This window comes from Entelurus aequoreus, linkage group LG10 (genome assembly GCF_033978785.1).
Source record: "Entelurus aequoreus isolate RoL-2023_Sb linkage group LG10, RoL_Eaeq_v1.1, whole genome shotgun sequence".
In the NCBI taxonomy this organism is placed as follows: Eukaryota; Metazoa; Chordata; class Actinopteri; order Syngnathiformes; family Syngnathidae; genus Entelurus; species Entelurus aequoreus.
In genome coordinates this window covers 61,434,820-61,448,832 of record NC_084740.1, presented here as the reverse complement: position 1 = coordinate 61,448,832, position 14,013 = coordinate 61,434,820, and the positions used below count along the sequence as shown (strand labels likewise).

General features: G+C 39.6%; 1 protein-coding gene and 2 non-coding genes across 6 annotated transcripts in view; 1 reads left to right on the top strand and 2 right to left on the bottom strand.

The window, feature by feature from the left end:
• The window catches only part of LOC133658868 (uncharacterized), a 31,976-nt gene that overhangs the window by 15,157 nt on the left and 2,806 nt on the right, over positions 1-14,013 (bottom strand). For all 4 annotated transcript variants that reach the window (XR_009827556.1, XM_062061348.1, XM_062061346.1 and 1 more), the window contains 8 exons: positions 13,848-13,962; positions 13,617-13,791; positions 13,432-13,543; positions 11,204-11,310; positions 11,014-11,140; positions 10,826-10,946; positions 9,402-9,487; positions 1,078-1,187 (listed from right to left, as the gene is read on the bottom strand). Coding sequence is in view for 3 of the 4 variants with exons in the window: in XM_062061348.1 (XP_061917332.1) it covers positions 1,078-1,187; positions 9,402-9,487; positions 10,826-10,946; positions 11,014-11,140; positions 11,204-11,310; positions 13,432-13,543; positions 13,617-13,791; positions 13,848-13,962 (953 nt within the window). In the remaining variant the exon portion in view is untranslated. The remainder of the gene's footprint in view (positions 1-1,077; positions 1,188-9,401; positions 9,488-10,825; positions 10,947-11,013; positions 11,141-11,203; positions 11,311-13,431; positions 13,544-13,616; positions 13,792-13,847; positions 13,963-14,013) is intronic.
• trnad-guc (transfer RNA aspartic acid (anticodon GUC)) lies at positions 4,415-4,486 on the bottom strand. The gene has a single exon. It is a non-coding gene; the product is annotated as a tRNA-Asp (tRNA).
• On the top strand, positions 10,730-10,801 carry trnag-ucc (transfer RNA glycine (anticodon UCC)). The gene has a single exon. It is a non-coding gene; the product is annotated as a tRNA-Gly (tRNA).

The window sequence follows — 14,013 nt, the reverse complement described above, 5'->3', positions numbered from 1 at the left end:
TTTTTAAATTGTATTTATTTACTAGCAAGCTGGTCTCGCTTTGCCCGACATTTTTAATTCTAAGAGAGACAAAACTCAAATAGAATTTGAAAATCCAAGAAAATATTTTAAAGACTTGGTCTTCACTTGTTTAAATGAATTCATTAATTGTTTTACTTTGCTTCTTATAACTTTCAGAAAGACAATTTTAGAGAAAAAATACAACCTTAAAAATGATTTTAACATTTTTAAACACATATACCTTTTTACCTTTTAAATTCCTTCCTCTTCTTTCCTGACAATTTAAATCAATGTTCAAGTAATTATTTTTTTAAATTATTGTAAAGAGTAATAAATACATTTTAATTTAATTCTTCATTTTAGCTTCTGTTTTTTTGACGAAGAATATTTATGAAATATTTCTTCAAACTTATTATGATTAAAATTCAAAAAAAATATTCTGGCAAATCTAGAAAATCTGTAGAATCAAATTTAAATCTTATTTCAAAGTCTTTTGAATTTCTTTTAAAAATTTTGTTCTGGAAAATCTAGAAGAAATAATGATTTGTCTTTGTTAGAAATATAGCTTGGTCCAATTTGTTGTATATTCTAACAAAGTGCAGATTGGATTTTAACCTATTTAAAACATGTCATCAAAATTCTAAAATTAATCTTAATCAGGAAAAATTACTAATGATGTTCCATAAATTATTTTTTAAATTTTTTCAAAAAGATTCGAATTAGCTAGTTTTTCTCTTCTTTTTTTCGGTTGAATTTTGAATTTTAAAGAGTCGAAATTGAAGATAAACTATGTTTAAAAATGTAATTGTTATTTTTTTCGTGTTTTCTCCTCTTTTAAACCGTTCAATTAAGTGTAAATATCATTCATTATTAATAATAACATAGAGTTAAAGGTAAATTGAGCAAATTGGCTATTTCTGGCAATTTATTTAAGTGTGTATCAAACTGGTAGCCCTTCGCATTAATCACTACCCAAGAAGTAGCTCTTGGTTTCAAAAAGGTTGGTGACCCCTGACCTAGAGGAATGTGCAAAAAAGAGCCAATGAAATCCATTGAGTAGGTTTTATAAATACTCACAATATTAGAGTCTGATGGCTGACTTTGTGACTTGCTCTTCTTGGTGCGTGCAGCGAGAGCACAGCAGATGTGGCTGCCCACTTTAGCATTGTTGTGCATGAGAGCAACATCTGCATGTCAAGATGCTTAAAGAGCAAACAGCATTGTTGTGCATGAGAGCAACATCTGCATGTCAAGATGCTTAAAGAGCAAACAGCATTGTTGTGCATGAGAGCAACATCTGCATGTCAAGATGCTTAAAGAGCAAACAGCATTGTTGTGCATGAGAGCAACATCTGCATGTCAAGATGCTTAAAGAGAAGCTCTGCTTTGTCATTTGCAACATAAACTTATAGCAGCTTTACATTCTTATAGCATCTTTACATACTTATAGCATCTTTACATACTTATAGCATCTTTACATACTTATAGCATCTTTACATACTTATAGCATCTTTACATACTTATAGCATCTTTACATACTTGTAGCATCTTTACATACTTATAGCATCTTTACATACTTATAGCATCTTTACATACTTGTAGCATCTTTACATACTTATAGCATCTTTACATACTTATAGCATCTTTAAATACTTTTAGCATCTTTACATCCTTATAGCATCTTTAAATACTTGTAGCATCTTTACATACTTATAGCATCTTTAAATACTTATAGCATCTTTAAGTACTTACAGCGTCTTTACATATTTATAGTATCTTTAAATACTTATAGCATATTTAAATAGTTATAGCATCTTTAAATACTTATAGCATATTTAAATAGTTATAGCATCTTTAAATACTTGTAGCATCTTTACATACTTATAGCATATTTAAATAGTTATAGCATCTTTAAATACTTATAGCATATTTAAATAGTTATAGCATCTTTAAATACTTGTAGCATCTTTACATACTTATAGCATCTTTACATACTTATAGCATCTTTAAATACTTTTAGCATCTTTACATACTTATAGCATCTTTAAATACTTTTAGCATCTTTAAATACTTTTAGCATCTTTACATACTTATAGCATCTTTAAATACTTGTAGCATCTTTACATACTTGTAGCATCTTTAAATACTTATAGCATCTTTAAGTACTTACAGCGTCTTTACATATTTATAGTATCTTTAAATACTTATAGCATATTTAAATAGTTATAGCATCTTTAAATACTTATAGCATATTTAAATAGTTATAGCATCTTTAAATACTTGTAGCATCTTTACATATTTATAGCATATTTAAATAGTTATAGCATCTTTAAATACTTATAGCATATTTAAATAGTTATAGCATCTTTAAATACTTGTAGCATCTTTACATACTTATAGCATCTTTAAATACTTGTAGCATCTTTACATACTTATAGCATCTTTAAATACTTTTAGCATCTTTACATACTTATAGCATCTTTAAATACTTGTAGCATCTTTACATACTTATAGCTTCTTTAAATACTTTTAGCGTCTTTAAGTACTTACAGCGTCTTTACATATTTATAGTATCTTTAAATACTTATAGCATATTTAAATAGTTATAGCATCTTTAAATACGTATAGCATATTTAAATAGTTATAGCATCTTTAAATACTTGTAGCATCTTTACATACTTATAGCATCTTTAAATACTTGTAGCATCTTTACATACTTATAGCATCTTTAAATACTTTTAGCATCTTTACATACTTATAGCATCTTTAAATACTTGTAGCATCTTTACATACTTATAGCATCTTTAAATAATTGTAGCATCTTTACATACTTATAGCATCTTTAAATACTTTTAGCATCTTTACATACTTATAGCATCTTTAAATACTTGTAGCATCTTTACATACTTATAGCATCTTTAAATACTTTTAGCGTCTTTAAATACTTACAGCGTCTTTACATATTTATAGCATCTTTAAATACTTATGGGTGAGGGCCGACATCCGGGCAACTGAGCTACATACGGGTTCTTCGAGCCATAGCAACCAGACTGGCGTTGAAAACAAACCGTTGCCTTTACTCTTTAACCTGTCGACCTACGCTGGTTAAACCCGTCATTCTGCCTCCCAAATGCCGAAAAACTGTGTTGTTTTTGGTTGTGCTAACCACAACTGGAAACAGGGAAAGCAAAGGTTGTATTTTGTTCTGCCAAAGCGCGATAAAAGCCCACAGAGACGAGACAAATGGCTCGCAGCTTTACACCGGGAAAACGAGGACGGTTCTCACTGGAGTCCCCCAAAGTCCTGGCGGGTCGTGTGTTCGGATCACTTCGTTTCTGGTAAATATAAGGAACAAAAATCCACCTTCTTAACCACAACTTGGCTATACGTCCGTGCTAATGTTGTACTTGTTGAATTTGTACCTTATAACGTTCGACAGCTGAAGTTGTTGTTGTACAAAAATAACATGCGGTATATACTATATAGTCTATAGCCTAGCTAGCTATTTTCGAAAACCGGACAACGAGGGGATACCAAAGGCAGCGTTAAGATGGACACCACCGGGAAAACGTAAGCCATGGCGGTCAAAGAACACCTGGCGAAGAACAGTTGAAGGGGAGCTGAAAGAGATGAAGCTTACATGGGGCGAGGCACAGAGACGGGCACAGCAGCGAGATGAATGGCGTCGAGTCGTCGAAGCCTTATTTCCCATCCGGGAAGAAGAGGATTAAGTTAAGTAAGTAATATACTATATCGTCTATAGCCTAGCTAGCTATTTTCGAAAACCGGTGTCGTTTAAATTTGCACTTAACAGTTGGGTTTTTAAAAAACAATAAACCCTATAATTTTCATGTTGCCATTCAATACATGTAGCCCTCAAATCTCTCAATATTTTATACACTAACACTTGATCTTGTTGTTGATAACTTCCGCGTCTCTTTCTTAGCAGCGCGCAGGCTAAGCTAACTAGCAAGCTAAGCTAAGCCTGAGAAGCTTTCAAGTTCACTGAGACGAGTCTGACGCAAATAATACATTTTCGTTTTTTCACACGATATGCGAATAAGTAAAAATGCGTAAATGAAGGATTTAACGCCGACTTCCAAGCCACAACGCTCGTTAAATGCTTTTTCTGTCAATGCTGTGTTCGCTGTGAGCTGCTTTGTTTTCAACCAATTCCCGGTTGCTAGGGGATTGGTAGGCGGAAGTGACGTAGGTCCGCCCTCACCCATAGCATATTTAAATAGTTATATCATCTTTAAATACTTATAGCATCTTTACATACTTGAAGCATATTTAAATACTTATAGCGACTTTACATACGTATAGGGTCTTTACATATTTATAGCGTCTTTACATACGTATAGCATCTTTAAAGCAAGCAATGTTTGTGTTCCCGAAAGAAAGAAAAAAAAATCTCCCCGTCGGGGAATCGAACCCCGGTCTTCCGCGTGACAGGCGGAGATACTGTCCACTATACTAACGAGGAGTATGCCAATACATGTCAGACAGAGTTTATAAGCCCTGCTTGTCAGGTTGCGTCATCGCGATTCGCGTTACTGGCGGTCTGTGACGCATTTGCTAGCGGGAAACATTAAAGAATTCCTACTTTTTTCGATTGAACTTTGGTTTGTTACAGACTAAACACACTAATAAACTCGTAATGCAACTCCTCATATAGAAAGTTTTACTTTAGTTGAGTCTTTATTTGAAGACATTATGAGACATTAAAGGCCTACTGAAATGATTTTTTTTTAATTTAAACGGGGATAGCAGATCCATTCTATGTGTCATACTTGATCATTTCGCGATATTGCCATATTTTTTGCTGAAAGGATTTAGTAGAGAACATCGACGATAAAGATCGCAACTTTTGGTATCTGATTAAAAAAAAGCCTTGCCCCTACCGGAAGTAGCGTGACGTAGTCTATTGAACAGCTTCTCACATTTTCCTATTGTTTACAATGCAGCTAGAGCGATTCGGACCGAGAAAGCGACGATTACCCCATTAATTTGAGCGAGGATGAACGATTTGTCGATGAGGAACGTTGGAGTGAATGACTAGAATGCAGTGCAGGACATATCTTTTTTCGCTCTGACCGTAACTTAGGTACAAGCTGGCTCATTGGATTCCACACTCTCTCCTTTTTCTATTGTGGATCACGGATTTGTATTTTAAACCACCTCGGATACTATATCCTCTTGAAAATGAGAGTCGAGAACGCAAAATGGACATTCACAGTGACTTTTATCTCCACGACAATACATCGGTGAAGCACTTTAGCTACGAGATAACGTGATAGCATCAGGCTCAAATGCAGATAGAAACAAAATAAATAAACCCCTGACTGGAAGGATAGACAGAAGATCAACAATACTATTAAACCAGGGACATGTAACTACACGGTTAATGCTTTCCAGCCTGGCGAAGGTTAACAATGTTGTTGCTAACGACGCCATTGAAGCTAACTTAGCAACTGTACCTCACAGAGCTATGCTAAAAACATTAGCTATCCACCTACGCCAGCCAGCCCTCATCTGCTCATAAACACCCGTGCTCACCTGTGTTCCAGCGATCGACGGTGCGACGAAGGACTTCACCCGATCACAGATGCGGAAGTTAAGGTGAGTTCGGCGGCTAACGCGTCTGCTATCCATCTCTGTCTTCCTGCTTGTGTTGCTGCAGCCAGCCGCTAATACACCGATCCCACCTACAACTTTCTTCTTTGCAGTCTCCATTGTTCATTAAACAAATTGCAAAAGATTCACAAACACAGATGTCCAGAATACTGTGGAATTATGAGATGAAAACAGAGCTATTTTGTATTGGATTCAATGGGGTACCGATACTTCTGTTTCACTGGCTACGTCACGCGCATACGTCATCATCCAAAGGCGTTTTCAACCGGAAGTTTAGCGGGAAATTTAAAATGGCACTTTATAAGTTAACCTGGCCGTATTGGCATGTGTTGCAATGTTAAGATTTCATCATTGATATATAAACTATCAGACTGCGTGGTCGGTGGTAGTGGCTTTCAGTAGGCCTTTAAGCTCAAATACAGATGTGTTCTGCACCAGATTACAGCTAAATAGCTAATTTCCATCTGCAGTCCCTGGCTACCTAAATTAAAGAAATACACAAATCATGCAATACAATTTTAACATTAAAATTATACTATAGCAAGTAATCAAATTTAAAAAAGTCATAAAATGCCCTTTCATTGACACATACTTATTATACATTACAACCACCCCTCCTTTACATCATAACTAGACAATACATGCTCTTGTTCACATCTGTCATCATTTGTAAAAACAAGCATGATTTTAACACACACACCTTACAAGTTACAACAAAAATGCTCTCATGGATAAATATAATACTAATTAAGTGCAAAAAAAAGTTGGGGACCCTCCGCTCCAGACCAGGGGTGTCCAAACTTTTTCCACAGAGGGCCGCACACTGAAAAGTCAAAATACGCAGGGGGGCCATTTTGATATTTTTCATTATAAAAACCATTACAATATATCCTTTTTTTAACCTTTAGGGCTCCCTTCAAGTGTGGTGCCGGGGCCCCGGAAGGCTTTCAGTCGCAAAAATGTTAAAAATAACATCTTTTTTTTTTTATTCATTAAACGCTTGAATCAACTTCAGGTCATAGAATCCAAATTATGTTTTTAATGTTTTATGCCATTTTTTGTAAAAACCCTCTTTTTATGGCAAAAATACAAAATAAGCGCTATTTTCCCTCAAAACATTTTCTCAGTGGAGCCTTTGATGTAACATAATTGCAACCCTAAATAGGTCAACAATTCCTAATAACATTGATTTTAAATCATTATTACTTTGTGAGTGAAGAAAAAAGTCCCACTAAAATTACTGAGCATCCAAAAGGGCCCCACTCATAAAAAGTGATAGAAATAAGTCATTTATATACAGTATATATAACGCCTAAGTCTCCAGATCAACTTTGGCTCTATCCGTCTACTATAAGTTTTTTGATCATTTTTTTCATGGTTTGTTTTATGCTCTTTTTGTCAAAGAAAACTTCGTTTTTGTATGCCTAACACACAAATAATGCAATATTTTCCACCAAAAATATTTAAATTTGTAATTTTTGACGTGAAGCGTGATTTTGATTCATTATTATTTTTTGGGCAGCAAAGGCTTTAAAGAAAAAAAAACAGCTTTGTGTTAATAGAGTCAAAATTGCGACGGACTCTCGTTACATTTCACCTGTTTGCTTTTTTTTTTTTTTTTTTTATGTTTTGGTTTTATTGGGATTTTTAGGTCATTAGAAAATGTACTGTGGGCCATAAATGGCCCCCGGGCCACACTTTGGACACCCTTTGTCAGAAAAATTGTATGTAAATGATCAAAAAACTTTCCGTTCTCTGAGTTCCCAATGAACAGACAAGAGGCTGTCTTTGTTGCACCAAGCAAAGGCTTGGAAAATTTCATTGTGTACGATGGGAGGAGACGGGAGGGGGTTATCTATTGTCATCCAAGACCTGCTCAAGCTGAATCCAGGACTAGCCCAAGCCCGAGGCATCTTTTTCTTTTGTTTTCAATGTGACCAAAAACAAGAGCTGTTTACATACCCCCCATTCCTTTGGAAGCAGATGTTGTTGTGTAAACAGGGAGTGTCCAAATAAAGGAGGAAACGTAAACCTTTTTTCGTCAGAGCGTGCTGGGATACTGTCAAAGGTTACAGTGTACAGACGACTCTCCTCAATATTGAGTCCAAATTGAATTCGGTCTCTGTTTAATTCTTTGCCTCTTGTCTTGTTTAATAGATGTCATCAAAGTTTGAACCTGACACCCTTGCTCTGTACCATGGGTGTCCAAAGTGCGGCCCGGGAGCCAAAATGCTATGACTAAAACAAAATGTTTAAACAAAATAACTATAAGAGCAAACAGGTGTAATATAACCATAAAAAGATGAAATGTTGATATTAGTTTTGAAAGTTGAGGTCCAATTTAAAGGCCTACTGAAAGCCACTACTAGCGACCACGCAGTCTGATAGTTTATATATCAATGATGAAATCTTAACATTGCAACACATGCCAATACGGCCGGGTTAACTTATAAAGTGACATTTAAAATTTCCCGGGAAATATCCGGCTGAAACGTCGCATTATGAGGACGTATGCGCATGACGAAGTCAGAGTAACGGAAGTTATGGTACCCCGTAGAATCCTATACAAAAAGCTCTGTTTTCATTTCATAATTCCACAGTATTCTGGACATCTTTTGCAATTTGTTTAATGAACAATGAAGGCTGCAAAGAAGACAGTTGTAGGTGGGATCGGTGTATTAGCAGCGGACTACAGCAACACAACCAGGAGGACTTTGTTGGAGCGCTAGCCGCGCTAGCCGCGCTAGCCGCGCTAGCCGCCGACCTCACCTTGACTTCCTATGTCTCCGGGCCGCCAAACGCATCGGGTGAAGTCCTTCGTCCTTCTGCCGATCGCTGGAACGCAGGTGGGTACGGGTGTTGATGAGTAGATGAGGGCTGGTTGGCGTAGGTGGAGAGCTAATGTTTTTAGCATAGCTCTGTGAGGTCCCGTTGCTAAGTTGCTAAGTTACCTTCAATGGCGTCGCTAACACAGCATTGTTAACCTTCGCCAGCCTGGAAAGCATTAACCGTGTATTTACATGTCCACAGTTTAATAGTATTGTTGATTTTCTATCTATCCTTCCAGTCAGAGGTTTATTTTTTTGTTTCTATATGCAGTTAAAGCACGATGCTATCACGTTAGCTCGTAGCTAAAGCATTTCGCCGATGTATTGTTGTGGAGATAAAAGGCACTGAATGTCCATTTCGCGTTCTCGACTCTCATTTTCAAGAGGATATAGTATCCCAGGTGGTTTGAAATACAAATCAGTGATCCACAATAGAAAAAGGAGAGAGTGTGGAATCCAATGAGCCAGCTTGTACCTAAGTTACGGTCAGAGCGAAAAAAGATACGTCCATCACTGCCTCTCAAGTCATTCACTGTAACGTTCCTCATCTACGAATCTTTCATCCTCGCTTAAATTAATGGGGTAATCATCACTTTCTCGGTCCAAATCTCTCTCGCTCCATTGTAAACAACGGGGAATTGTGAGGAACACTAGCTCCTGTGACGTCACGCTACTTCCGGTACAGGCAAGGCTTTTTTTTTATCAGCGAGCAAAAGTTGCGAACTTTATCGTCGATTTTCTCTACTAAATCCTTTCAGCAAAAATATGGCAATATCGCGAAATGATCAAGTATGACACATAGAATGGATCTGCTATTCCCGCTTAAATAAAAAAAAATCATTTCAGTAGGCCTTTAAGGCGGTGTCTATCCACAGTATATATGAGCGGGACAAGACCGGAGAAGGAGAATGAATGAAAGATTGTAATGAAGGATACTAGCATGAAGGGACTTTCCTTTGGTCAGCTCATTGACTCGCTGAAGAATGTACGGAGTCACGTCTCTTCCTCTGATGCTTTTAGCACTGAGGGAAACAATGAAGCACAAACAAAGAAGATATTTCAATTGCAGATGTAATGTCCTAACATGGAGCTGATAATTGAGTAGTATGATGTAAAAACAAATCTTGATCTCCTTGTTAGAGAGCAGAAAGTTGCGTAAAAACTATCCATCCATCCATCCATCCATCTTCTTCCGCTTATCCGAGATTGGGTCGCGGGGGCAGCAGTCTAAGCAGGGAAGCCCAGACTTCTCTCTCCCCAGCCACTTCCTCCAGCTCTTCCCGGGGGATCCCGAAGCCTTCCCAGGCCAGCCGGGAGACATAGTCTTCCCAACGTGTCCTTGGTCTTCCCCGTGGCCTCCTACCGGTCGGACGTGCCCTAAACACCTCCCTACGGAGGCGTTTGGGTAGCATCCTGACCAGATGCTCGAACCACCTCATCTGGTTCCTCTCGATGTGGAGGAGCAGCGGCTTTACTCTGAGCTCTTCCCGGATGACAGAGCTTCTCACCCTATCTCTAAGGGAGAGCCCCGCCACCCGGCGGAGGAAACTCATTTGGGCCGCTTTTACCCGCTATCTTGTCCTTTCGGCCATGACCCAAAGCTCATGACCATAGGTGAGGATGGGAACGTAGATCGACCGGTAAATTGAGAGCTTTGCCTTCCGGCTCAGCTCCTTCTTCACCACAACGGATCGATACAGCGTCCGCATTACTGAAGACGCCGCACCGATCCGCCTGTCGATCTCACCATCCACTCTTCCCTCATTTGTGAACAAGACTCCGAGGTACTTGAACTCCTCCACTTGGGGCAAGATCTCCTCCCCAACCCGGAGATGGCACTCCACCCTTTTACAGGCGAGAACCATGGACTCGGACTTGGAGGTGCTGATTCTCATCGCAGTCGCTTCACACTCGGCTGCGAACCGATCCAGTGAGAGCTGAAGATCCTGACCAGATGAAGCCATCAGGACCACATCATCTGCAAAAAGCAGAGACCTAATCCTGCAGCCACCAAACCGGATCCCCTAAACGCCTTGACTGCGCCTAGAAATTCTGTCCATAAAAGTAATGGACAGAATGGGTGACAAAGGGCAGCCTTGGCGGAGTCCAACCCTCACTGGAAATGTGTCCGATTTACTGCCGGCAATGCGGACCAAGCTCTGACACTGATCGTACAGGGAGCGGACCGCCACTTTACTAAGGCCGTTATTTAATAACGCCGTTATCGCGAACACTGACTGTAACTGGAACAACACCATGTCAGAGCGTTGGTGGTATAGTGGTTAGCATAGCTGCCTTCCAAGCAGTTGACCCGGGTTCAATTCCCGGCCAACGCACACCTTATGTTGCTGTTTTCCTACTTTGTTTCCTCCAGGGCTGCCTGTATGGCCTCCTCGATCTGCTGGCCTGCTGCGGCGTGCTCCTCAGGGATGGGCACGGCTATGAGGACGCCACTCTGGACGCCCAATGAAAGAGCGCTTTCTGAAGGGACATTTGACGAAGATGTTGACCCTCCTCAGTCGTGCAGGACATGGAAATAGTCACCTACCAATGAGTTCTGCGGCTTTGTCAGGATTGCAGACTTGATACGGCGACGTGAAACCGCTCGATGGGGAGAAGAATGCTGGAAATTCCTTGGACGATCCATAGGTGGCGACACAAACACCCTGTGTCTCCTGATTGGAAAGTTCCAGTTACACTTAGAAGAATTCATTCTGAATACCATGCAGACATCTTACCAGGTACTCCAGTGTGCGGCCGATGTCCAGAATAGACTTGACGCCAGCCGACACCACGGCGATGGGAGTCCTGCTCAGTTCTGTCAGATCAGCACTGATATCCAGACCTGCACAAATAAGTACAAATAATGTTAGAAAATTTTAACAATACAGCAACTGTCCGCCCTGAGATGGGTAGGTTGTGAGTTCAAACCCCAGCCCAGCCATACCAAAGACTATAAAAATGTGAGCCATTACCTCCCTGCTTGGCACTCAGCATCAAAGGTTGGAATTGGGGGTTAAATCACCAAAAATGATTCCCAGGCGTGGCCACCGCTGCTGCTCACTGCTCCCCTCACCTCCCAGGGGGTGATCAAGGGTGATGGGTCAAATGCAGAGAATAATTTTGCCACACCTCGTGTGTGTGTGTGACAATCATTGGTACTTTAACTTAACCAAACATTGGAATCTTTGTTACATCAAGAGGTTTGATTTATGTCACCATCCGGTGGCCAACTAAAGTAACTGCCTTTAATTGTACTTTCACTCCATTGGTGTGCAGCGTTTACTGATATGACCCACTCCAAACAACCTTCCCTAGTCACGGCGCAGTGAAAAAAAAAGTCAACACAAATGGTCACACAACCTGCTCAATGAAATTTGTGGCTATTATAAAAAAAATGTCTAATCAACATAAAACATTTTTTTAAATGACACCCATTTAAATCCATCGCAAGGGATGATGGGAAAAGTGCAAAATACTTTCTCCACACTTATCCATGTTTGGCGCATTTTAGCTGCTTGATATTTCTGATTGATTAAGGGGGTTGTCATGCAAGTAAACAAGGTTGGAGTTGAACTTTGTTTTGTATACAAATGAATGCATTGTAATTGTCTAGAAATTGCAACAAGAAAAAGAAAAAAATCTGCAAAAATATTTGAAGGTGATAGAAGAGCAAAGGAAATACAGATAATTATGTTAACAGGTGAACAAAAGAAGTCTACGACTAGAACTGACCAATCTAAGTGTAAGACTAGATGTGACCAATCTGAGTCCAAGACTAGAACTGACCAATCTAAGTGTAAGACTAGATGTGACCAATCTGAGTCCAAGACTAGATCTGGCTAATCTAACTCTAAGACTAGATGTGACCAATTTAAGTCCAAGACTAGATGTGACCAATTTAAGGCTAAAACTAGATGTGACCAATTTAAGGCTAAAACTAGATGTGACCAATCTAAGTCCGAGACTAGATGTGACCAATCTGAGTCCAAGACTAGATCTGACCAATCTAAGTGTAAGACTAGATGTGACAAATCTAAGTCTAAGACTAGATGTGACCAACCTAAGTCTAAGACTATAGCTGACCAATCTGAGTCCAAGACTAGATCTGACCAATCTAAGTGTAATACTAGATCTGACCAATATAAGTCTAAGACTAGATGTGACCAATTGAAATCCAAGACTAGATGTGACCAATTTAAGTCTAAGACTAGATGCGACCAATCTAAGTCCAAGACTAGATGTGACCAATCTGAGTCCAAGACTAGATCTGACCAATCTAAGTGTAAGACTAGATGTGACCAATCTAAATGTAAGACTAGATGTGACAAATCTAAGTTTAAGACTAGATGTGACAAACCTATGTCCAAGACTAGATCTGACCAATCTAAGTGTAAGACTAGATCTGGCCAATCTAAGTCTAAGACTAGATGTGACCAATCTAAGACTAAGACTAGATGTGACCAATTTAAGTCCAAGACTAGATGTGACCAATTTAAGTCTAAGACTAGATCTGACCAATCTAAGTGTAAGACTAGATCTGACCAATCTAAGTGTAAGACTAGATGTGACCAATTTAAGTCTAAGACTAGATGTGACCAATTTAAGTCTAAGACTAGATGTGACCAATTTAAGTCCAAGACTCGATGTGACCAATCTAAGTCTAAGACTAGATGTGACCAATCGGAGTTCAAGACTAGATGTGCCCAATCTAAGTGTAAGACTTGATGTGACCAGTCTAAGTCCAAGACTAGATGTGACCAATGTAAATCTAAGACTAGATGTGACCAATCTAAGTCCAAAACCAGATGTGACCAATCTAAGTCTAAGACTAGATCTGACCAATCTAAGTCTAAGACTAGATCTGACCAATCTAAGCCTAAAACTAGATCTGACCAATTTAAGTCCAAGACAAACAGTCCAGTTGCGATGTTTCTTTAGATTGTTCTTAGCTTTGAGATCTTACTGTTCTGTCCGTCTCTGTGCACTCCCCCGATGCCACCAGTGACAAACACCGGGATGCCAGCCCGGTGCGCTGCTATCATGGTGGCCGACACGGTGGTCCCCCCCGAGAGCCCCTGAGGAACACGTCAAGTGTGGTGGTCAAATACGTGGCAGGTCGATGCGCAGCTTTGAGTGTTGCAGGCTCACCTGACTGACAACATAGGGCAGGTCTCGTCGAGACACCTTCATGGAGCCGTCGCAGCGGGCCAAGAAGTCCAGCTCCCCTGAAGACAGTCCGACGTGAACTTTGCCCCTAATCACTCCAACAGTGGCGGGTGTGGCGTTTTCAGCTCGCACAATGGCCTCCACCTCTTGAGCTGTTCTGCAATGACACACTCATCATGATGGTAGAACACATTCCTTCACCACATTGCATACCTGAGGTTGTGAGGATAGGGCATGCCGTGAGTGATAATGGTGCTCTCTAGCGCCACCACCGGTCCGTTTTCCGCCAGCGCCTGTGACACTGATGGGTGAACTCTGAAGACACAGTCTAAAAGAAGTCATCCTAGTCATTATACGTGTGTACAATACACTCCTTTAC